Source organism: Canis lupus, chromosome 14 (assembly GCF_011100685.1).
Source record: "Canis lupus familiaris isolate Mischka breed German Shepherd chromosome 14, alternate assembly UU_Cfam_GSD_1.0, whole genome shotgun sequence".
Lineage (NCBI taxonomy): Eukaryota > Metazoa > Chordata > Mammalia > Carnivora > Canidae > Canis > Canis lupus.
In genome coordinates this window covers 41,579,697-41,605,322 of record NC_049235.1, presented here as the reverse complement: position 1 = coordinate 41,605,322, position 25,626 = coordinate 41,579,697, and the positions used below count along the sequence as shown (strand labels likewise).

General features: G+C 41.6%; 1 protein-coding gene across 3 annotated transcripts in view; it reads right to left on the bottom strand.

Annotated features, from left to right (window-relative positions):
- The window catches only part of CREB5 (cAMP responsive element binding protein 5), a 494,262-nt gene that overhangs the window by 382,264 nt on the left and 86,372 nt on the right, over positions 1 to 25,626 (bottom strand). Inside the window, exons 1-2 of one of the 3 annotated variants that reach the window (XM_038557201.1) lie at positions 23,823 to 23,870; positions 20,244 to 20,327 (exon numbers count right to left, since the gene is read on the bottom strand). The exons of 1 other annotated variant lie outside the window; for it this stretch is intronic. In XM_038557201.1, the coding sequence (XP_038413129.1) occupies positions 20,244 to 20,246 (3 nt within the window). In that variant the 5' untranslated portion in view covers positions 20,247 to 20,327; positions 23,823 to 23,870. Of the gene's footprint in view, positions 1 to 20,243; positions 20,328 to 23,822; positions 23,907 to 25,626 lie in introns of those variants that run through there. One more of the 3 variants, XM_038557202.1, reaches the window with a different exon arrangement.

The window sequence follows — 25,626 nt, the reverse complement described above, 5'->3', positions numbered from 1 at the left end:
CAAAAGGTACACAGACATGAACAATTGACAAATTGCCAGCAAATAAATGAAAATAATGTTTTCAATGTTCCTTTTAATCAAATAAAAGCAAATCGAAATATTTTTTGACTAAAAAATTGGCAAATATTTCCTTTTTAATGACTATCTAAATCCTGGTTAAAGGTCAAGTTTGATAGATACTCTGTACCGCCTTGACAATGATGAAGGCAATTGATATAAACTGTTTGAAAGCATTTGATAGAATGTATCAAAATCCACTTGTTGGAATGATTCCTTTGGAAAAATGAGAGATGCAGATGAAGGGTCATGTGTGGGAAGATTTATCACAATATTTGTTATCAGCGAAAAATCCAAAATAGACTATATATCCAATAATAAGCAGAATGGTTTAAGTACATTATGACAAACAGAAGATTATACCATCATTAAAACTGTATTTTCAAAAAATAAATCATGACCTCTGGGAAATGTTCACAAAATAATGTTAAGCAGAAATATTCCAAACACAAATCTTCAAACACTCGAATGAATTATAACTAGATAATACAGATGGATAAAGACATAGATTATAAGAGACTATACATCAAAATCACCAAAGTGATTGTCTTTGGTTAGAATTTCTTTCTTTTTTTTTAAATTTTTTTAAATTTATTTATGATAGTCACACAGAGAGAGAGGCAGAGACATAGGCAGAGAGAGAAGCAGGCTCCATGCACCGGGAGCCCGAAGTGGGACTCGATCCCAAGTCTCCAGGATCACGCCCTGGGCCAAAGGCAGGCGCCAAACCGCTGCGCCACCCAGGGATCCCTAGAATTTCTTTCTTATATGTTTCTGTATTTTCTATGAGTTTTTAAAATCAGGAAACAGTAAATTTATCTTTAAAATTTTTAAAAAGAAAAGGGAATCCTTAAACTTGAGATATTGTTAACATTTTTTTACCCATGTTTGTGCAAGCCAGCTAAAATTCATCTTGAAAAAAAAAAATGAAAAAAAAAATTCATCTTGACTCAGAAAGGAACACGACACAAGTAGATTTGAGCATTAGGATTGGTTGATTCCCAGGGCACCTGGGTGGCTCAGTGGTTGAGCGTCTGCCTTCCGCTCAGGTTGCGATCCTGGGGTCCTAGGATCAAGTCCCACATCGGGCTTCCCACAGGGAGCCTGCTTCTCTGTCTGCCTATGTCTCTGCCTCTCTCTGTGTGTCTCTCATGAATAAATAAATTTTTAAAAATCTTTTTAAAAATTAAAAAATAAAAGAATTGGTTGATTTCCCATGTTAAAACTCTGGAACCTTCCCTGCCTAGCTACTCTTTTGGGAAAGATAGATTCCCTTTTGTTCCTCTTTGGGGTATTTTTCTCACAAGGTCAGCTTCAGGGGGAATTTAGAGGTAAGAAAAGTTACCAAGACCACTATTTTAAAATAGTGTGCTCTAATTTTAAAACCTTAGAAGACACTGCCAAATCGCCCAGGTGCCTGTCGAATTAGAGACGAACCCCGAGACTACATAGAGGCAACAGCCATAAATGACACAACAGAAAAAATGATAGCTGCTTGTTTGAGAAAATATGCATAGAATATGCCAAAAAGACTCCTACACTGGATGTTTTTCTGAATGAATTTCTTGTAAGTTCTGTCACTTGAAAATAATGTAATACTAGGAATCTCTATGCTATGAAAATGTCATTCCAAATGCACCTACCCTACTGCCTTTGCCATTGGCTGGTAGAAATACACAACTCTTCAACTCTCTCAAACACATTGCATAATTATAACATCTTATTACAAACCTTCCATGTTTGTTTTATCTTTGCCCAAGCACAGCTTTTACTTAATAGATTTCAGAATATTTCTCTCCCTCTCTCAAAGGAAAAAAAAAAAAAAACCCAGCTAGATGCAATAACTAGTGCAATCAGAATCACTAAAAAAATAATAACTCATAGCTATTTGCAGTCACCCAAACCCTGCAATGACTCTCCACTGCATTTAGACTGAAATTAAACCCCCTAACCTGGCTCAGCACACCTCACCTCCAATGTTATCTCACAGCATTTGCCCCCCTCCTTCACTACACTTGTGGTACCCGGGTCTTTTTCCTTTTTCTCAACCACGGCAAGCTTATTCTCACAGCACTAGGTTTCACCTATACCTGGAATGTTCTTCCCCTTGATCTCCAAATGATTGAACCATCTTTGTTTTTAAGTGTAGGTTAAAAGTAAGCAAGTGAACAGATGAGACATCAATACCATAAAATGACTAAATTAACATATTTTTAATTTGGTACTCTTCTTAGGAGAAACTGTCTTGGGTTTACCACCAATATTTGTAAAGTGCCTTCTAAATGCTTTCCTGAAAAACAGAGAGGTTATAAATATCCAAGCATGAGCCAGGGCCAAAAGTAAAACAATGAACCAGGATTCCTTATTGGTTACAACTCAAAATCTAGAAAGCTCTAACACCAACTTCCCTGGTCTTCACCAACTATGGTGTCTTAGGGGAATAGTAGTGTTTATTTCCTTTATATCTTTCATTTCAAATAGTGTCCATTATTAATGCCAGAGATACAGCATTAACCCAAAGTATCATTTACAAGTATTGTGTAGCAGGCAGTCTCTGAGATGTCCCCCAGTGATCCCAGTCTTCTAATATATACATGTGTGTAATCTCCTCTCCTGAGTAAAGGCTGGGCTTAGTGATTTGCTTCTAATGAACACAATGTGGCAAATATGATGGGATGTCATTTCTGAGATTAGATTAGAAAAAAATACTGTGATTTCCATTTCTCACTTTCTACCTCTTGGAAGCCTTGCTTACTCTTAGCCTGCAAACAGCCATATAAACAAGCTTGGGTGTGCATCTTGTGAGGCCTACAATAGCCATGTGAGTTTAGAAGTAGATCCTCCCATAGATGAGGCTAAAGAGGCCTACAGCTCTGGCCTACATCTTGATTCCAGCCTTGAGAGACCCTGAGCCAGGGGACTCAGGTAAGCCATAATCAGATTCCTGATCCACAGCAACTCTGAGTCAATAAATATATGTTGGAGAGGGGCGCCTGGGTTGCTCAGTCATTTAAGCATCCAACTCTTGATTTCAGCTCAGGTCATGATATCAGGGTTGTGAGATCAAGCCCCACATCAGGCTCTGTGCTGGGCATGGAGCCTGCTTAAGATTCTCTCTCTTCTTCTCTCTCTGCCCCTCTACCTTCACCCCAACTCACATATGCACTCTCTCTCAAAAAAAAAAAAAAAAAAAAAAGGTAAAACAAATTCTTTAAAATAAATATATGGGAGGGAGGAGGCTAATTTGTTATACAGCAATAGGTAACTAACACACTGTTTATAACCCAAATTACATTCCTCACATTTCCTCTTTCTGTTAGGTCTATGTGAAAGAAAATTTTAGCTCTCTAAATTATAAGAATAAAATCTTAGGTTGTATAGGGATGGAGGATATTCAAAACTAGAAATAATGAATCAGGATTTATTCCCAAAGGAAACAATAACTATATTTGGTACATCAATCATAATAGCCACTTAAAATTTACATACCATTTTTCAATATGATTGGCATTTTTACATAAATGGTCATTTACTCCTCTTGCAAAGGCTATGAAGTAGGTATTAGCACAATCTCCATCCTACAGATGAGGAGACTGAGACTCAGCAGATCTTCTGACCTCCAGGAAGGCAAATACCTCTCTCTTGTTCACCATCCTTCCCCATGGAATGAGACATGTCTCATTCCATGTCTAGCACTGTAAATGCTTAACACATATTTGCTGAGTGGATGCCTCATACCACAACATTATCTATAAAGTTGGTGACTTTGTTTCATGTCCCCAACTGACAAACACATCAACTGGTCAATCTCTATACGGACCAGTGTAAAACACATACATGTATTCATGAAACCAGTGTATGTGTTTCTCAAACAACACAGATACCTCTGAAAGCTTACTCCAGCTTTAAACACAATAAAAAGATCATTCTCTAATTTAATCCTGTTTTTCATACAGTTTTATGCTGCTGAAGACAGAGACCTAAAGCTCTTTTACAAGCTAACAACCCTTTTAAATCTAATCTCTTCCCTCACATATCATTTCCTAAACTCTCCCCAATGAAGCTGGAGACAACGGACCTTTCTAAGAGTCACCAAAGGAAGTCCTCATCCAGCTCAGATTCCCTTATCCCCACCACACTCCCACCCCTCCCCTGCCATCCTAGCCTCTTTCCCCAATAAGCATGGCAATAAACATGGTAAGGAGGAAGTAATAAGTCTTGCCAAAGGTCACTATAAAATAACCTCAAGCAATGTTAGATAGAAGTGTCCATAGAAATGCAACAAAGCTGCTGACAAGGAAACAGGAGGTAGGGGGATTTTGATTAGGAAGTTTATATAAGCCTTAAATTCCTCTTCTTTTCAAAGTATCATAGTCCAGTGATCATTTACTCTAACCACAGCCCACTCCCTCCTATTACCTAATAAGAAAGTGTTCACAAAAAAAAAAAAAAAAAAACACATGGAGCCATTAAGTAATCAATTAGTCTATGTTTTAAGAAGATAGGAAAATCATTAGGTATGATTACTCATGAAATCATATGCTTATAAATAGAAGAACTGCAATATATCATGAGTAAAGTAATAAATTAATAACAGACATCCATTCATTCAGCAAATACTGAAGAACTGTCTGCTATGTGCCAGCACTAGATGTTGGAAAAATGGTGATAAACTCGCATGATCAGAATTCAGATTCTAGTGGGACATATAGATTTCAAATTTAAAAAAATTAAAAATCACTTAAAGAAATATAAATCTAAAAATTGATAAATGCTAAGAGGGAAAAGTTCAGGGTAGCAGGAGTATTCAACAGGGAAACCTAATTTAGATTAGGAAAGCGGAAAAAAAAAAAAAAAAAAGATTAGGAAAGCGGCCATCATCTCAGCAGGAATGGTTGAGGCAAAAGGACAGTATATGCAAAGGCCCCATAATTGAGAAGGGCTTGGTGCTTTCAAAGACCTAAAACTCCAGTATGGTTAGGACCCCCTGCATGAGGGGCTGTGTTGAGAAATGAGGCTGTCCTATCTGATGCCAAGACTGTGATCCTGACTCTATATCTGTTGCCCAAACTCCTTCCCTGAACACCAGACTCAGCATCCCCCATTCACCGGATATCTCACACATAACATATCTACAGCTGAGTTCCATATCTCACCCACCAAACCTGTTGCACAGGCTATCTTCCCCACATCACCTAGCAGATATAATTCCAACCTTCCAGTGTCTCAGGTCAAGAATGTTAACATCCTCCCTGATATCTCGCCAACCCCAACACCCAACTTGTCAATAAGACCTTTCAGCTTTACCTTCGAAATAAGCCTTCTCACCACCTCTCCCATGATCACCCAGTCCAAGCTGCCACAGTCTCTTGCCTTCTAACACACCTTTCTGCTGTCACCCTAGCCTGTACAAATCCACTCTTCAATCACAAAGAAGGTCTTTAGAAATAATGGATGCTCTTCTCAAAACTCCCCAGCAGCTTCCTCTGTGGCTAAGATTAATATTCAACATTCACAGTATGGTCTGCAAGCCCACCCATCACTTCCTACTCCTTCCTCACCATCTTCATGTCTGCATCCTTGCAGCCCCTCGAACATACCAGGCCCTTTGCACCAAGAGATCCTTTGTCTGTAAACTTGTTCTCCACACCCCTGCAGGAAGGGCACCTCCCTCCAGTCTCTCTACTTACCTGTCACCTTCTCAGAAAGACCTTCCCTAACTCTCCAGCTGAAGGAGGAAAGAGCATACAGTATCTACTTACCCAGTCTCATCTTTCTTTTTATCACTTACTGCTATATGATGATGCATTATGTATTTACCTATTTGTATAGAGATTTTGCTGTTGGTTCACTGACAAATCCTTAGAACCGGGAAGAGATCTAGCTAAAGAGAGCAAAGGCATACCTTTGATGATGCACTTTGTTGGGCTACCACCTGGCCATCTCCAGAAGTCCTTTTGTTTTTTGTTTTTTTTTAAGATTTATTTATTTATTTATTTATTTATTTATTTATTTATTTATTCATGATAGACAGAGAGAGAGAGAGAGAGAGAGAGAGGCAGAGATACAGGAGGAGGGAGAAGCAGGCTCCATGCCGGGAGCCCGACATGGGACTCGATCCCGGGACTCCAGGATCGCGTCCTGGGCCAAAGGCAGGCGCCAAACCGCTGCGCCACTCAGGGATCCCTCCAGAAGTCCTTTTGTAATAAAATTACAAACTCTCAATAAAGGTAGGTTACTATCTTACCTTTCTTACCTTTTCTTGATTCAAGGATCAAGAAAAAAAGAAAGAATCCAGCTGAGATGAGGGGCAAGAAAGGCAGGGTTTGTAAAAGACAGATCAGTGTCTGGAGGAGGATGGCAATCCTGAGCTCCTATGACAGGCACTGTGGTGGAACAGAATGTGTGAAAGGAAGAGGGGCAGAAATAAAAGGAATAAAAGTCTGAGGGTGCCCAAGACAAACCTGAGCTCTGTCACATTTTTGCCTAAGCTCAACCCTTTAAAGGAAGATTTTTTTCAGCCAGCGTAAAAGGAAGGAGATTAAGGTTTTCGGAGTATATATTTCTCTTGCCAAAAGACTGGTCATGTGTTTTTTTATAATCATAAAAAAGAATCCACAACAAAATTCAATGTCAAACAATAGGGGATGGTTAAGAAATTATGGTATAGCAACTCCATGGAATATCATGCATAATCATAGTTTTGAAAACTATGTAGCAACATGAAAAAATGCCTGTGGCATAGTTTTAAGTGAAGGAAGCAGCCTTTAAAAATGTGTCTACGTTCTGATTAAAACTATTTAAAACTTATTATCTGGACCAGGTATGGTAAAGAATGTAAAAATGAAAAATCAATGACTCCTTGAGGTTGTGAAATTCTCTGTGATTTCCTCATCTCACTCCATTTTTGAAGTTCTGAAATATTATTACAATTGTTTTTTATACTTTAGGGACGTCCATCAATATACCTGAAGAATTTCCCTGGGCTAGTCTTTCCAGGAGCCCTCAACAGACATCAAACATCTCCCTCTGGTAATAGAAAATTCATGACAAAGAACAACATCTGAGTATCCCTATCATCAATTCACTCAAGATTATCTACTCTATATAAGGAACTATATGCTAAGGTCTATGAGGGAAATCAACACCAAGCAAGAGTCAATTCTTGCTGTTATGGAGCTTATAAACCAAGAGAAGGAATTTATGACAATATAAAAAGAACTATAATTGAAGATATTTTCTAATCATAAGAAAAATATTAAGAAAATCCTAAGAAATTAATTCTGCCTTTAGTTTTTATTTGGGGAGATCAGGAGATGAGTGTTTGCACAGGCACAAGGTGAAGTGGTGGGAGGAAGGAGTGTGCTGGCCATAGACAGATGTTCCAGGGAAGAGGAGAGCCTCAACATGGCAGAGAGGCACTCAACAAAAACAAGAGTTTATTATGGATCTTGTTGAATATGGGCTATACATACAAGGATGCTGGCTGGGGTTGGACTAAGGGGGCTTAAAACAGATGTTGATGAAGGCTCTTGAGCAGTGAAATGAGACATTCAGAGCCATAGAGTAGAAGGATTTATTTCGTAGCCACAATGGAAAGTCTGAGCTCAAGGACCAGCCAAAACAGTTGTAAATCCCAATTCTTCCATTTAGTGGTCACATTTCCTTTGTCCCATTAACTGGTTTGTCCCCTGCCTACCCTGTGAGTCTCACTTTCCTTATCTATAAAATGGGCTAAGTCCAGCTCCTGGGTAGGTTTGTTTTAAAGGCTGACATAGTACATCAAGAGGGTAAGCTCAAAAAAGACACATTAAATAATTCTGTTCCCCTTAATTCTCGGTTCACAGAAAGAAGTAGTTGAGAAGGAGACAGGGCAGAAGGACAAAAATCACAGGATTTTGCTCTGCAGGGTCTAGAAGACATGGCAATGACCTGTTCATCTTGACCAAGGGGAAAGGCAAGGTCAGCAACTGAACGTCCAAGCTGTGGACCCAAAGGATGATGGTGGCCCTTCCTGAAATGGGTGTGTCAGAAGGAGAAATGGTATGAAGATTAGTTCCTGTTGGAACAATTTAAAAATTAAGGAACAGCAGCAGTCCATCTAGGAGGAAATGGCCAGAGTGAACTCAGAAATTAGGGCTCCTGGCCCAGGAGAGGTATAATCTGGAGACACATTGCATATGCCCTAAGATTTTTAGTAGTTGACCATTCCTATTTCCAAGATCTGTAATGCTCCTATCAACCTTTCTCCGCTGCTCATCTTAATACATTCATCCGAAATATGTAGAGAAGTTATTGGATCAAAATATTCTATTTGGCATATAACCTGACTAAACTTGGCATCCTGTATTTTTCTTCATGATCTGTTATCTTTTTATCTTCATGATTCTGTTATCTGTTATCTTTTGAATTATATAGTTTATGAAGTTTAGATAACTTTCTTGACATATAATTCACATACAATTCATCCACTTAAGTGTACAATTCAATGTCCTAAGAATATTCACAGATTTATGCAAATAACAACACAATCAATTTTGGAACATTTTATCACCTCAAGAAGAAACCACACATGCCTTTGTGGTCACCCCCAGGTCCCCAGCCCCACTCTCAGCCCTAGCAACCACCAATCCTTCTTCTCTCTCCATGAATTTGCCTACTCTGGACCTTTCACATAAATGGAATCATAGGATATTCAGTCCTTGGTGTCTGACACTTTTTCTCAGCATGTTTTAATGGTTCATGCATGTTGTGGTATGTGTCAGTACTTCATTTCTTTTTACGACCAAATAATATTCCAATATATGGATAAACCACCTTTCGTTTATTCATGCATCAGTTGATGGACTTTGGGTTATTTCCACATTTTGGCTATTATGAGTAACACTGCTATGAACATTCGTGTACAAGTTTTTGTGTGGACATATATTTTAATTTCTCTTAGCTGTATACTTAGAAATGGAATTGCTGGGTCATAAGGTTTTTGTTTAATTTTTTAAGTAACTGCCAAACTGTCTTCTAAAGTGGCTGTGCCATTAGACAATCCCACCAGCAATGTATGCAGGTTCCAATTTGTCCACATCCTCATCGAAACTTGTTATTGTCCGTCTTCTTTATTATAGTCATCCTACAGAGTACAAAGTGGTAACTCCCTATGGTTTTTCTCTTTTTTTTTTAAGATTTTTTATTTATTTTTTCATGAGAGACACAGAGAGAGAGAGAGAGAGAGAGAGAAGCACAGGCAGAGGGAGAGGGAGAGGGAGAGGGAGAGGGAGAGGGAGCCTGATGTGGGACCCGATCCGGATCCCGAGTCTCCAGGATCACACCCTGGACTGAAGGCAGCGCTAAACTGCTGAGCCACCCGGGCTGCCCCTCCCTATGGTTTTGATTTGCATTTCTCTGGTAACTAGTGACACTGAACATCTTTTCATGTGCTTGTTGGTCATCTGCATATCTTCTTTGTAGAACTGTTTATTCAGATCCTTTGCCCATTTTTAATTGGATTATTTGTTATTTATTAGGATATGTTTTTAAACACAGAATTTTGTCTTCTGTGCTTTCATTGTATAAAACAGAGATAGCACACAGGCATATATTATTCATCTACAACTAGAAGAGCTGAATTTTTCCCCCTGCATTGAAACGTCTATGTTCAATTGTGAGTGTGTGTGTGTGTGTGTGTTGTGTATGGGAACTGGTGGCTATTGTCCTTGGAGTAAATACTACCACATCAAAACAATGATTGTTAAGCCTGGCAGGGTGACAAATTAATTGTATTTATTCTTTGTTCTCAAGGTTAAACGTTGGTATTGCCCTTTTAGCATTGCTCTTTCACAAACTTTGAAGACAAATTCAAGGCCAAATCAAGGACAAGGTCCATATTAGTAAATTCATTTATCAGTACTATATATAAATATATATATAACTACTTATACATATCATTTTTTTTAAAGTGTAGCCTTGTTTTGCTGGCTTTGTCCACACCTGGTAATGTGTGTACCCTCATCTCTGAAGATTTGTTCCAAGGTTTGCTGGGGGTCCATCAGAAGTTTATTTTTAACATGTGCTAAAAAATGTCTGGTTATGAGCCACATCACTCCCTATCTGCCAGCTCCTGTGGGATCCCACTAGTAAGTGCTCTGGGTGCTACCTTCTTGAGAGGCTTACCCACTGCTATGTGTTGAATTGCATCCTCCCAAACCTCCAGTACCCTAAAATGTGACCTTATCAGAGATAAAGTCTTTACAAGTAGTCAAGTTAATATGAAGTCCTGAGGGGTACCTGGATGGCTCAGTTAAGCATTTGCCTTCAACTCAGGTCATGATCCTAGGGTCCTGGGATTGAGTCCAGCATTGGTCTCCCTGCTCAATGGGCAACCTGCTTCTCCCTCTCCATTGTTTGTGCTCTCTCATGTTCTCTCTCTCTCTCTCTCAAATAAATAAATTAAATCTTAAAAAAATAAATAAAATCAGTTCCTTAGAGTGGGTCCTAATCCAATATGACTGGGTGTCCTTATAAAAAGGGGAAATATGCACACAGAGACAGGCACACATAGAAGGAAGATAATGTGAAGAGACACAAAAAGAAAACATCCAACCATAAACCAAACAGAGAGACTTAGAACGATTCCCCCTCATGGCCTTCAAAAAGAATCAACCCTTCTGACATACCTTGACTTTGGAACTCTAGCCTCCAAAACTGTGAGAAAATAAATTTCTGACAGCCATCCAGTCCATGGTTCTTTGTTAACAGCAGCCCGAGGAAACAAACAAACACACAGAGCTGTGCCCTGGACCCCACTGAGTGCCCCAGCTGAGGCTGCTTTGGAGGTGGGTGCCTGTCTCTCAGAGAGGCTACTTTCTAACAGAAATTATCTAAACTGCAATGCCTATAACACAACGACTACACTACAGTTTTTAGTTATAGTTGCTCTCTTGAGTTTCTGTTCACAGTTTTCTGTTCTTGTTCAAGGATTCAGACACATGTCCACGGAGCACTAGACCAGAAACCCTCCATTCCTCTACCACCGCAAAGGACAATCCGGGCTTCAATACTGGGTCAAACTTTTCCTGCCAGGCTCCCTCTCCCCTTAGAATGAGGAAGGCCCTCTTCCTTCCCCTCATATTCCAGTAATCAATCCCCTAGTCATATTGATCTGTTTTTTAAATCTGGCACCACTGTAGCCAATCCACTATCATGTCTTGCCTGGACAAACCACACTAGTTCCCCTGACAGGGCTTTCTGCTTCCAGACTTGCACCCCCACAATATTCTACAGTACTGACCTATCTGGTATCTCTCCTACCAGTAAGCTCTGGGAACAAAGTGACCCTGTTTGGCTTTGGCCATGAGTCCCCAGTACCTGGCACATAATAGGTTCTCATTAAATCCTGATAAAGGAAGGGAGAAAGGGAAAAAGGGAGAGGGAAGAAGGATGGAAGGGAGGAAAGGAGGAAGGGAGGGAAGCATGGGCTTATATTTCCTTACAGGAACTAGAGGTCTATTTTTTTCTCATCTAAGCATATCAGTTGAGCATACCCTTACACTGAGAAAGGCAATCAAGTCAATTCAAACAGACATGTTCCAATAATGCCAAATGGTGTGTTTTTCAAATTAAATAATACAGCTTTCTATACACAGAACCCATCAAGATCCAAGCCAGTCTCCAAGAAAAAAAGGCATTTAGTGCTGTTATCCTCCCTGGATTACTCTATGCATCAGAATCACATTACACACCTGTCATCTCTCTGCACTGACCAGAAATGCACAAGTCCTCTTTAGACTTTTGCTCTTCCAACTAAGATACCTAAGTTGGAATAAGTGGTCTATGCATTCTATGGCTCCATCTGGGGAATGGCTGCATTCAAACCTTATCCCTCTCTTTTTTAAAAATTGTATTAAAATGCACAGTTTATGAAATTAACCACGTAAACCATTTTTAAGTGCATGGTTCAGTAGTGTGAAGTACAGTAACATCGTTGTGCAACCCACCTCCAGAAACCCCTCTTTTTTTAAACAAACATTAAGTAACTAACACTATATAAAGAAATATAAAACTTCCTAAGGAGACCTCCTAAAACATCTGCTAGATGTTAAATAAAGAGGGTGCCTGGGTGGCTTAATCGGTCTGCCTTCCCCTCTAGTCATGGTTCCAGGGTCCTGGGATTGAGCCCTGCATCAGGCTTCCTGCTCAGTAGGGAGCCTGCTTCTCCCTCCCGCTATCCTTCTGCCTCTCCCCCTGCTTGTGTTCTCTCTCTCTCTCTCTTTTAAATAAATAAAATCTTTTTTAAAAAATGTTAAATAGGGATCCCTGGGTGGCGCAGCGGTTTAGCGCCTGCCTTTGGCCCAGGGCGCGATCCTGGGGATCCAGGATCGAATCCCACGTTGGGCTTCCGGTGCATGGAGCCTGCTTCTCCCTCTGCCTGTGTCTCTGCCTCTCTCTCTCTCTGTGTGTGACTATCATAAATAAATAAAAGTTTTTAAAAAAAGTTAAATAAAGAGGGATACCAGGGTGGCTCAGTGGTTGAGCATCGGCCTTCTGCTCAGGTCATGATCTTGGGTTCCAAGCATTAGGCTCCCCATAGGGAGCCTGCTTCTTCCTCTGCCTATGTTTCTGCCTCTCTTTCTCTGTGTCTCTCATGAATAAACAAATAAAATCTTTTAAAAAAAATATTAAAGAAAGAGAAAGCATCCCATTTACAACCTTCCTTTTAAAGATACTATGGGTTTTGTGCCTTGCAGGGGGGAGCACATTTCCTGAAAAGGGTAAAAATGAACTTTGGGTTAAAGGGTTAATCTGTCTATCTTAAAAATGTTCCTTCCAAAGGGCATGCCAAATAATTACATGTAATTTTTTTATCCCTGTTTTTGTGAGTGCTCCTAAGGCACATGAAAAAAAAAAAAAAATGTGCATCTTTGCCAGTGCTGCCTCCATCCAATAAGCAGACATCACTGTTTTGTTTTGTTTTGCTTTTTAATGTTTTGAATGATTTGGAGATTAGTATGGGTATTTAACAAAAAGTACAATTTCAAATTACATGCTGCTTCATGGTGCCAAAACACTGTGCACCATCATCTTTGATGACGTCCACCAGCACAGCACTAAGAATGGTGGTTATTAGTCATCTGGCTTTGCAAAGCTGGAAGACGAAATTGTAAACAATGTGTGCTTGAACAGGCCACATTAGTAAAGAAGAGTGTCTTAAATACAGTTTCAATTTTTTTAATCTAACAATATCTTTTAATCAATAATATCTGTATCTAAATCAAAGTGATAAACAGATATTTGCCCAAAAGAAGGGCAGTTTATCCATGAGCATCCTAAAAAAGATGATAATCACATTTGCAAATATATATGCCAGTAACATCCTGGTCCTCACTGGCCAAGGTTTTTATTTATATACAAGCTTAACAACCATAACCACATATATGTGTGGATACTGAAACTGCTTTAACTTTAGTATAATGCTTAGAAAAAGACCCAAAATAACCCATCGCTGGTACTGGTCACAGACTACATTATTAATCATGGCTTGTATCTCATCCATGGAAGACCTAGAGGTGCAGACAGAAACTGCTCATAGTTAAGCCCAACCCTAGTCATTGTTAGAAGAAAACAAAAACCAAATACTCAAAAGCAAATGACTCCAGGCCAAGTGTGAAGACAGTACATTGGTAAAACAAGAGCTAAAATCTTCTACTGAAGATAATTCAGGAGCTCTCTATCTTGCTCAGTGAATGAATACCCAAAACTCTTTACTTTCAATCCCTAAAAGAGTTGAATCACTTACATCTTTAATCTCATTGTCTTTCCACAAAGTCCTCAACAGTCAATCATGAAGTAGCCTTAGAGAAAGTTTCCCTAGATACCACTAAAAACACAGGTTTTTAACAGATGTCTCCATGCAACTTTTAGAATAGATCCCACGTTAAGAGGCTGGTATACCCAGATGTATTTGTTAATCAATCCAGGTACATGTAGCCTGGAGCTGAGTAGCAAGAGTTATTAGCAGAGAAATCATTTAAGTGCAAATAATGCATGCAAAAGCATTAGAAAAAAATGTTATTTGCGAATTCAAAGACAAATGCAATCATATACACAACTGGAAAATCCCCACCTGGAAGCCACCCAGAGTGGTGCTTATCTTTAGGCACTAATAAATGGGAGCCTTTGTCTCACACCCTTCTAGTTAATGAACACGATGCTTTGCCTTGTCAATCCCTCAGTTTCTTCTCATAAATGGAAGTTAAAATTTTCCCAGTGAAGAACATGACAGAAAACACAAATATTATCACCACAAAATACAGAGAAATGTGCCATTCTGCACCTAGAAATGGCTGTAAGTCATGTTTAAAAAGCACATGGCCACATAGACATGAACTTGGAAACAGACCACTATGCAGGGGAGACGGAGAGAGGTTCGGGGTGGGATGACTCACAAATTCGGGAATGCAGAGGCTTTCAGCAGCACGAAGTCACAAGGGATCATCCCTGAGGTCTCTCCTCCCCTCCACAAACAATACTGCTTGTTGACTTGGAAAGAAGATGGTACAGAGTTTGGAACTCATTATTTTTAATTTTTGGTTCTTTGCACCCGTTAGTCAATGCACAACCTGGCACAGTGTTAAAAATGTATTAAAGGAGAACATTCTGGTGTGCACTGAGAAATACTGATTCTTCTAACATTTTAAAGGATGACAAAGAATAAACACTTTAAGTCAAGGAGCTGGAACTACCATTTTGACATGAGCAGAGGGCAAGGGCAAGTCTGGTCTCTGCAATGACACAGAGCTTGTGAAAAGCTTAGAGAGAAACACAAGGGGAGCCAGATGTCTTAAATGCAGTAAGATTTTTCCCTCCAAAAAGAGCTAAAGACAAGTAGTACCGGGGCAAAGAAATAAACTAGCAAAATACCCAAATTGTGACAATCTTCATCTTTTCCAAACTGGAAGGTTTCTAAGAGGCTGCATGTAAACCAAACCATACATAAAGATTTTGGGACAGGGACACCCGGGTGGCTCAGGGGTTGAGCATCTGCCTTTGGCTCAGATCATGATCCCAGGGTCCTGGGATCCCGTCCTGCATCAGGCTCCCTGCATGGAGCCTGCTTCTCCCTCTGCCTATGTCTCTGCCTCTTACTGTCTCTCACGAATAAATAAAATCTTTAAAATAAAAAAAGATTTTGGGAGAAGCAAACCATCTAAAACCATTTAAAATATTTGAAACTCATACAAAGCAGAGTTCATCTGTAGCACATAGAGTTGTCTTCTAGTCATTCAATCTATGCATTTTAATTTTTATTGATTACATTTCCTAAATACATTTTATAGTGTGCAGCATGCTATGACAACCACTTGCTCTTGAACTCTGAATGCTTTCCTGCAATCCCTATCTGTCAACGGATCACAGAATATGGGAGAAGATACCACAGAGGTCAGTTACAATTTCAGTCCTCAAACCTGGCTATATATTAGAAATACTTTTGGAGCTTTTAAAAATACAAAGGCCCAGGCCCCCACCCCAAACCAATCAAATCAGAATTGGAGATGCGGAGTAGGTATCAGTACTTTTTACAAACTCCACAGGTGGTTCTACTGGGCTGCCATGACTAAGAACCATTGAAACAGAGTGTAGATTTGCATTGCTTGACACCACGGTCACTTGATATGTGGCTATAGAGCACTTGAACTGTGACCGGCCTGAACCTGGACGTGAAATAACTGTAAAATACATACCGGATTTCAAAGATTTAGGACCAACAACAACAACAAAAAAAACCACAAGGTATCGCATCAACATTTTTATATTGATTATATGCTGAAATGATACTATTTCAGATATTTAGGGTTAAATAAAATATGGTATTAAAATTAACTGTTTCTTTTTACCTCTTTAATGTGGCTACTAGAATATTCATAATTACAAAGGTGACTTGCATTTATGGTTTCCATTGTTGAACAGCGCTGGTCACAACTAACACTCTTTTTATCACAAACAAAAAAACTGAGGCAGAGAAGCATAATGAGTTGAAGGGATTCCCCCTCTCAGTCTTAGTCTTTTCCTGTTGCCATAAACCACATTGTTTGGCAGAGCTACAGCAGAGCCTGTGATGCCATCAATTGGATTTCAAACCTTTCTCTCTTTTGTCTTGCTAATTACTTCTCCTAAGATTGGATATTAAAACCTATTTCCCTTATGGAAAAATGTCCCCTATCCCGTTACGCACACACTTGTGATTTGTTATTGTAGGGTTACTCATAAAAGCAGAGTAACCAGAATGGATGCTTAAAAATAAATCTAGAAAAATATTAGCATAAGAAAAATGCAGGGAATGGATGAAGAAGACCATTAAGGCTTTTAAGATGTAGATAGTCAAATTCTAGCCTGTGGATGTTTTACCATGTTGTAATTTAATAAATAACCTCAGAAACCCTCAGCATTCTGAGAGTCATCTTCAACACAGCCATCAGTGAGCTTGAGAATTGAGAAGATGGTCTTTCCTCCCAGAAGGCAGTGTTTTTCTGGACAATGCTGTCATTGCAGGAAGGCAAATCGGGCTCTTCCTAACGGCGTGCTACATCACGCCTTGCCACCCTGGTGGAAACGGATTTTATCCTCAAGGCTTTCTACCCTCTGGTGCATGATTAGAACCTGATCATTCAGAAGTCAAACAGCATCATCGCTTACTTAGAGAAGAAGATCTTGTTTTGATAAAGTGAAAGGCTCGTACCAGATCTGGCAAATGGAGATAAAATGTATTTCTTCTTATAATCAGCTAATTCAAACAAAAACAAAGATGTTTTTTGTTGTATGTGGTTTTCCCCCTTGGGAAGCCAGCAGAGAGAGAATTGCATAAAATTGGCTGAAATGTGTTGTAGTTGAGGAATCATGCAACACAGGGGCTCCTCAGTGTAATAAAAGAATAAAAGAGACCTGAATTCTGATATAAAGTGTTCATGCAAAGAGCTGGAAAGGAAACCTATGGGTCAAGCCAAATAACACATACAGTAGATGCATTCAAGATTTCTGTTGAGATTGTCTTGTTCCCCATCCTAAATACAGCATAGCCTAAATGTCATCTTAAATCAAATGTGTGGTGCTGTGGAGCCCCCTATGTTGCATGCATGATTTCTATTAGCTATGATTAGTCAAGTTTTGCCAGTCAAACCTCAAACAGCATACTTCTAGACCCAACTCACTTCTGATACAGTAATAGTCGCCTCCAAACACTTTCGTATATACCAACCTGGAAAGATAATATACTACAGAGACAGATTCTGGGCAAAAGTACATCTGCCAGAGTGAAAATAGCGCTTGTTTGTCTATTTGACAAAAAGAAAGAGGATTTATTTTAATTTTAAATAATTTTACGGATCCCTTCTTCAAAGGTGATTAAGAAAAGAAAGGAAGTAACAAAAGTTACTGCCTTATCCTACAACAGTCTTTTAGAACATCTTTAATCCTGCCTGGTGTTTAGTCTCAAATGAAATCTGGACAGTACTGTTTTACAAGGCATGTCTAATAATAATGGCGAAGAATAAGAAGAATGGTTTTCCAATAAGGAGGTCAATGTGAAAAAAATTAACATTACAGATATGTCAGAATAAACAGAACAGAAATTACAGTTTTTATGGTTAGGGTATTCATTCAAAAGATCTGATAAGAACTGTCTTCGAAAAGTTAGTGATCAAAAGGCTTGAAAAGAGCAAAGCATCCAAAGCCATGGGTTATGTTTCATTCACGACCATTTATGGCAGCCTGGCTCATGGAAAGAGAACCTGACCTGGAGGCAGGGACGTGGCTTTTAGGCTCAGTCTGGCAGTCTTTAGCTCTGGGCCTCAGTGAGCCACAGGATATAACCAGGCCTTGGGTTCTCCCCTGCAAAGTGACAAGGTTGGTCTATCAATGAGAAGACCTCCCCAGCTCTGGCTCTGCATACACTATAGCAAGCCTTTCAACTTGGCCATCTAAATCCCTGGTCCAGAAGGAATTCTTACTCTCCAAGATTAGCTCAAGCCAAACACCAACATGATAGTTTTCAATCTTTGTTAATTTTAGGGTAGAGATTAGAAATGTAAACCTTGAGGAAATAGAAGGAAGCAACTAAAATATGTGTTTTTAAAGTGTTAAATTGATTCTGATCCATCTTTCAGAAAACATAAATGAGCAGCAGAGTGACAGAAAGAAATACAAAAATGCCAATGTAACATCTGAAATGTATCCAAAATGTAAGTTTTAGTTTGAAAGTCCCAGAGTCTCAATATAAGCAACAAAAATTTAACTCTTGTCTCTGGCATACTGTTATCAGTACCTGAAAATTTTTAAAAGCCTTCTCTCTCTTCTTTCTCTCATGTCAAATCCATGATTTGTGATTCCCAACAATGGAATACTAATGGATCCTCAAAATCACTAATTGCTCACTTTTTTTTCCAAATTACAAAATAGAAGAACTTTTTAGTGAAAACATTAAACATGATGGTCATTTTTTAAAGTGTCAGAGTTTCTATTTAAAGCAATGCCACAAAATTGATGGCTTATTTAGTTTACAAATAGCAATACAAAAAGGTTCTTTAAGTCTGCTTAGCATATCTGAAAGTGCTTCTTCCTCACACTTCAATGTTTAAGGCTACTGCTGCCTAGTTTATTACCTTATCTCAGTTGCATAATTTTCTTAAATAGCATTCAGAGAGATAGTACTAGATATACATTTTTAAACACAATTTATAAAAAGTACTGGTAGATTCCCATAATACAGCTGGTAGTCAAACTGGACAAGATAATGAATTGACTGAGATCATTGCTCCATCTTCATCCAAGAAAGCTGTCTCTAAAAAAAGATCTTAAATTGCTGTAGAAATCCAATTTGTAAGAAGCAAAAGAAGCGTATAGATGGGAAACACCAGCCATGATCACATTAATTTTGTGACTAACAGCATTGCTTTGAAGTGAAGAAGAAGGGGAAAAAAATATGACAAACATAATAAGTCCACTCAAATCCCCAATTTTAATCCAACAACGCAATCGGAAGAAAACCAACTATAAACACAAAGTTCACATCTTGAGGGTACAGCAAATATCACCTTCCCACAAAACAATTTTCAGTTTAATAAGAAACAAACTCCAAGGCTGAGGAAATACTATAGGAAAGTGATGCATGGTTGCTAAAAGGCAAATTATGGTAAGAAATCAGGAGACCAGGAACTTGACATCGGTACCAACAGCCATGAAAACCCACGATTGATTGGTTTTGAATCCACAGGTGTGGGAAACTGACAATTAATTGTATGAAAACCTTTGACCTACTATAATTGAAAAGCTATACAGGAAAAGTCTCTCTGGCAAACTACCATTCAATTAAACTTCTATTCAAATAAAAGCTGCAATGTCACAGAGATGGGTCCATGTTTTTGTGGGAATGTTCTAATAAACTATCTACTCATGCAGAATCTATATAAGGTCACAACTGACTTCTTGACAGTTTATGGATATCAGCAATTTACATTCAAAAACAGCTTAAAGATATTATCAATAGAGCAAATATGTTTTACCCCCAGTAAGGTTGAAAAATACAAATCGTTATGCATCAGTCAGGATTTTAAAATAACAGATCTGTATAAAATGATGCAAAGGAAAATGAGGACATTTATAGGAAGGCACCAGTGAGTTCTATTATTATTTTCTTTTTAAGTATTAAAACTAAAATAATAGCTGATATTCAATCAACAGCATCCTACTTCAGGGGAATACACATCTAAGTTTGGGTGTGGAGAATGTTTTTTTGTTGTTGTTTTATTTTCATTTTTAGTTTTCTTTTTTAAAAACGCCTTCCTTATTAAAACTTAAGTACTTATTAAAGTGATTCATGAAGGCCTGTGGAAAAAGGAATTCTTACCTGACACATTACTTAACATGCTTCATAGCTACCCTCCTGCAGTTCACATGCCCGTGAACATTATTTTACCCAGAAAATAATGGTCTTATTCACACACACACACACACACACACACACACACCCCTTCCACACAAAATGCCACCAAGTCCCAGGAAACCGACAAAGGCAACATTAAAATTCGGTGTGAAATAAGAATTCCATTTCTGAATTCCATCTATGAAAATATAAGATCGGCCTCATTTAACCAAATGCAAAGTTCCTTTCTGCTTCATAAGCATAAGAAACATCATCTTACCATTATCTGTAGAATAGAATCAGCAACGTGTTGCTTCCTGCAGTCACCAAATCAGGTTTTTTCTTCCTTTCTTTCTAGTAACTTCTTTTTCACCAGCAAGATTAGGAAGAAAATAAATCTTTGAGTATTTGCCTCAGAATCTCAGACCACAAGATTGTGAAACTAGCTTTTAGTTTAAAAAAAAAAAAAAAGGAACAGGTCTGGTATTTTACAATCACTTCTGCAACCCAGAGGTACCTCCTGGACTCCCGTACCTCCTTTCCTCCTTCGTTCGCTAAGTTTCTCTTAGTAATGAGACTAATTTTTCCAGTAGCCTTGAACTCCCCAGATTTAACTGACATGGAAAATGTGACTAAAAACTTGTAGAACTGTCTAGCCTCCAACCCTACACAGAATCAACTTTGTTGGAAGTGTGGAAGAACACCTCGCAAGCAGCTACTTGCTCCTTGAGACTCCTGCACTACAACGGCACAGGACACCAAATAACAGTGCGCCATCTAGCTAGCAAGTTGCACTCGCCATTCTAGAAGGGGGGACACCTTCAAACCCTGGGAGTTAAGAACTTGTCAGGGTTCAGCTGCTCTGAAGGTCCAATTGTTTACTTAAATAAAAAAAAAATATCGCTACTGAGATAATCCACATCGAGTGGATATGGGAAAATTTAGGTTATAATGGCACTACAAACTTTTACATCTAACTTTGATTTACAAGATAAAAGCAAGTTTTAAATTAAAAGGGCTTTCTGTTAATAGAGCTTATTATTCTGAAGACGGGGAATGATTTTCTTCGAAAGTTGTCCCTGGGTGCATGCCTATTATCTTTGCTTTTCCCCTTCCACTAATGAGCATTTATCTAAAGAGCCTGTTAATCCTCTGATGTGTGCTTCTGGTCAGAGGTAACAGTTTGAATAAAACCACTAATCACTGATCACTAAATCACTGATCATTAATCACACTCTCCAGTGCTGGTGACCCGGGCCATTTTTCCCTTAGGTCTCTGCATCACAAACAAGAAGTTTAACATTTTAGATGCACAAGCATTCTGTAGGGGTTATACTATTTCATCTCTAGATGTGAATAAATAATAAATACCGCTGCAAACTTAGGGAAGGATGTCAATTAGACCCCAGACGGAAGTTTCACAAATGCCTACTCTACAGCATGGCTGTTTCACTTGGAAGAAAGTAGATCTGATTATAACAAAACATGTGTTCTCCACGAAATTCCCACATACTCAGAATATAAATGTTCCTTAATTTAGCTTCCGTCAACTTCAAATCAGAGGGCACCCAAACCCTCTGCCCCACTCGATCCAAAACTGTCAGTAGCTTTTTTTTTATTCGATTTCTGCTGCACACACACACCCTCCCCCACTCAGAGTTCTTTTTTACTTTTATCCCTTAAACACGTCACACACAGTGTTTTTACTTCAACTGCCAGATTCGAAGATTCTGACTCAGTTCTATGACTAAAGTATTCAACTTCCTCTTTAAATATAGAATCTTAAGGCTAAGAGAAAGAAATACATTCGCCAATTTATTGGAAGGTGCTTTGGGTTCAACGACTCATGTCCCCTCGCTTTTGCAAATGCAACGCTGAATCTTGATTCTTTCAGCTAAACAGGATACAGTCAGCATCCTCACTTCTTGGTCTCCCCTCCGCCCCCCCTTCCGCTAACCGGTTAGGAGGAAGGCGCTAGGTAAAAGTAAGTACTTTGTTTGCAGTGGGTGTGTTGCTTTCCTAAGTCACCACGGGGACACAGTGTCATCATAACGACTCTAAACGCTTCCTGAGATGCCTTTCCTATCAGGACCGAGCATTTTCGCCCTGCAGAAGAGGGATCGCTGGTGCCTTTCTTAAATAATAGAAAAGGGCAGATTGTGTGTGCGTCTATCAGGTACCGTGCTCCCCTCGGACCCCAGAAGCTCTTACCCACACTCCAGGGACAGTGATCGCCCCAGGGAAAGCAGTAAAAGGCGGAGGCGGGGCCAGAGTGACAACGGTGCGGGCGGGAGAGGGGGTCGAGAAGGAGGGGGTGCCAGGAGGAGAGGGCAATAAAGATGCCCAGGGAACCAGGGAACGGGCTGTTGTGGGAGTATGTTGGGGGTGGGATGGGAAGCAGAGTTGCTTTGTCAGCATTTCTAAACCCCCGAACTCTTGAGTATCTGAAGCTGTTAATCAAACACTTACTGGCCTGCAGAATGACGTAATGGACCTGTATCCAGCCTTTATTCCTTGACACATGTCAGAGAGGGAGGGAAAAATAAAAATCAAACACACCCGGAGGACTCTGTGACAACGCCATACACAAGCAACCCGCTCCAGTTTCTGGCCTCGAACAAGCATCAAGTGGGGGGTGGGGGGGGTGGCCCCCGTGCACGCAAAGTTGGGGAGGAGGTGCACAAGGCCTGCGGCTTTTCTACCGGATACTCCCTCCCCCCGGAAACATCTCTACTGCAAAGGAGCAGCGGGATGCGGTGGTCGGGAGAAAAACGTGTCCTCGGCTCCTTGGCGCGTCTTGCCCCTCTAAGAACTTCGCGAAAAGTTTAAGCGGTTGCGTGGAGAAATCTGCCGCCAGAGGAAGGCTCCGCCGCGGGGTCCCGGGAGCTGCCGCCGCGCCGCCGCGGCAAAAGCGGGAGCTGTCATTTGGGGGCAGCGGCGGGGGGTGGGGGTGGGGGGGTAACGATGCCAGCGAGAACCGGCCGGAGGCAGGAGACGGCTGCAGGAGTGAGAGCGCACCGAGCCGCGCCGCCCTCGAGCTCTCTGCGCCTGCAGCGACAGCCAAGTGCCCCTCGAGGGCCCCGTCCCCTCCCCGGGCGCGCGCGCCCACCAGCTGCGGCGGGCAGCCCTGCGGGAGAGGTGGCAGCAGCAGGCTCGGCACCGGGAGGGAGCGAGCCCCCCGCCCGCCCCCGAGGTGACCCCGGCGTCCTCGCCGCGCCCGCTGGAAGTTTGCAAACTTTCTCCGGGGGTTCCGCCGCAACACCGGGAAGTTGGGGACGCGGGGGGAGGTTCCTGGCTCGCCGTCTCCGCTGCCGCCGCCGCTGCCGCCGCTTGGCCGCACCTCTGGAGGGGTCCGCACCTGGCCAGGTCTCTGGAGGCAAACACACACCCCCGATTCATGACTGTTCCCCGCGTCGGGGAAACACACGCGCGCTCCCACACACGCACCACGCCGGGGAGGACACGGCGCTCGCTCCACGTTAGCATCCCTCCAGTCGCACGGCGCGGCGGCCACCGAGACGCGCTCCGGCACGGACACGGCGTGGGGGTCTCTGGAGTGGCCTCGGGACACAGCAGAATTCCACAGTCCACCAGCATTTAGGGCCGGACTTCCCTCTGGTCCGCCAAAGTGTTTACAAACACAGATCACCCTCCAAAAAAAAAAAAAAAAAATGCATCGCATCTTCCCTACTCCTTGCCCTGTGACCTGCCCACTGGACCAAGTAATCTCGCGGCTGCTGCCGAGAACCAACCCCTGCAAATCAAGTACGCTCCCGAGATGGCTCCCGCGGCAAGTGCAACAAAAGTAGCTAAATGCAAAAGCCCCAGAAGTGGCCGAGCCGTATTTTTAGGAACTTACCAAACAAGTGTGGAGAAGGCAAGAGCGGAGCCCGGGTGAAGGGACCACGTTGGACTGAGCAAAGATTACAATACATTCTATTTAGAGTGCATTACATCACCCCCCCGGTGACGTCACGTGGGATTCCTGAACTTCTAAATCATTGCGGTCCGCGGGGGAGGGAGAGAAGGAGGGGCGGGGCCGGCGCGCTGAGGGGGCGGACTCCGCCCCGGCCCCGCCCCGCCCCGCCCCGCCCCCGCCCCAAGAGCGGACCCTGATGCACCCGCCGGGGAGCGGCGGCCGCGGCGGCGACCGCGCAAGCAACAGCTTGCAGAGCCCAGCGCCGTGTGACACGGCTCCCTGACATTAGTGGTGTGAGTCAGCTTGGAAACAATCCTCACGGTTTCAGACAGGACCACGGAGGAGGCACGGACACGGGCTCTCCTACGAGCAAGGCCTGCTTGCGTTGGAAAGATGTGGGGATGAGGACAGGGGGTAGTGGGCTAAGAGGGTGCTAAAGGGTGCAGAGACTTTCTGCAAGCAGAAATGCAAGACGCTCCCCCCTTCCCCCACCAGCAGATGTCCAGCTCCTTTTCGCCTGCGACAGTCGTGACCTCATTAGAGTGTTCCCTGAATCCTGCCTTGCCAGAACGTTCGGCACCCCTTTTCACCGTCCCCTACCCCACCTCACCTCCAAGGGAGTAACTTCTTTACTGTGCACCCTCACATGGAATACACAGCCCCCACCTTTTCCAAGACCCCAGCTTCGTGCGTCTGAGAAGCTGGAGGGGAGTTTCTCCAGGAGGCGAAAGGTGAATCACAGCTAGAGCCAAGTGATGAGCCTGATTTAGACTCAGCGTCAGAGCCGGAAGGGCCCTTGGCGATCACTTCCAGAGCCTCCTCTGTAACTCGCCCAAGCTCACAGGCTGGCAAGTGGCAGAGCCAGAGCCAAAATGCAGGATCCGGGAGCCTGGTCTGCAGTATCTTCCTGACAGCTCCGTGAGAGAAGGAGCCTGGCGTTTTCAGCATCGGCCAGACACACCAGCCCTATCCCCAGTTTAATTTCCATTCGGATTTCCCCTTGTGAGTAGGACTCAAAGGGAAGGCATAGGCTAAATACCAGCCTATCCTAGATGACCACTGTCATTCTTGCAGCGTCTCACCCTTCACGAAGCAATCGCACCCATGTGAACACCCTTGATTCTCACAACCACCTAGCACAGGAAGGAGAAGTAGGGCAGGTGTAATTACTATCCCCATTTTACAGATGAATTAAGGCAGATTCCAGGAGGCTAGGGAGCTGGCCTGAAGTCACTTGAGCAAGTGGTGGCACTGGGACCACCCCAACCAGTTTTCAACCCCAGATCACAACTAAGCTCTTTCTAGAAGCAGAGGTGAATATTCCATGCTCATGGGTTATTCGGGAGTTAGAATCTCTGCTACCGCTGTTGTTGGCTGGGAGTCAGTTTTGCTTAGGAACAGTTTAGCCCCTATTAACAAACAATAATCATTCCTGACATTTATGTAATATCTAACATGTATGTAGCACCTCTTATCCCAATGCATCATAACCATGACTGTGCAGTTTGCCAGAGAATCATGACTGGACTGGCTAGAAATTGTAATGCTTTGCCCCAATCATCACATACTATGCTTCTGAGCTGTTTTTGACATACTAAATGGAAGAGTTTTGAATCTCCTTTCTGTTTTTAAGTGTCTAAGCAACTCCCTGCCCTTAAATGTTCCTTGAGACCATAGGGACTGGCTACTCTTTGTTTCTTGCAGCCTTATTCAGAGCTCATCACTGAGTTTTCCATTTGTTCTC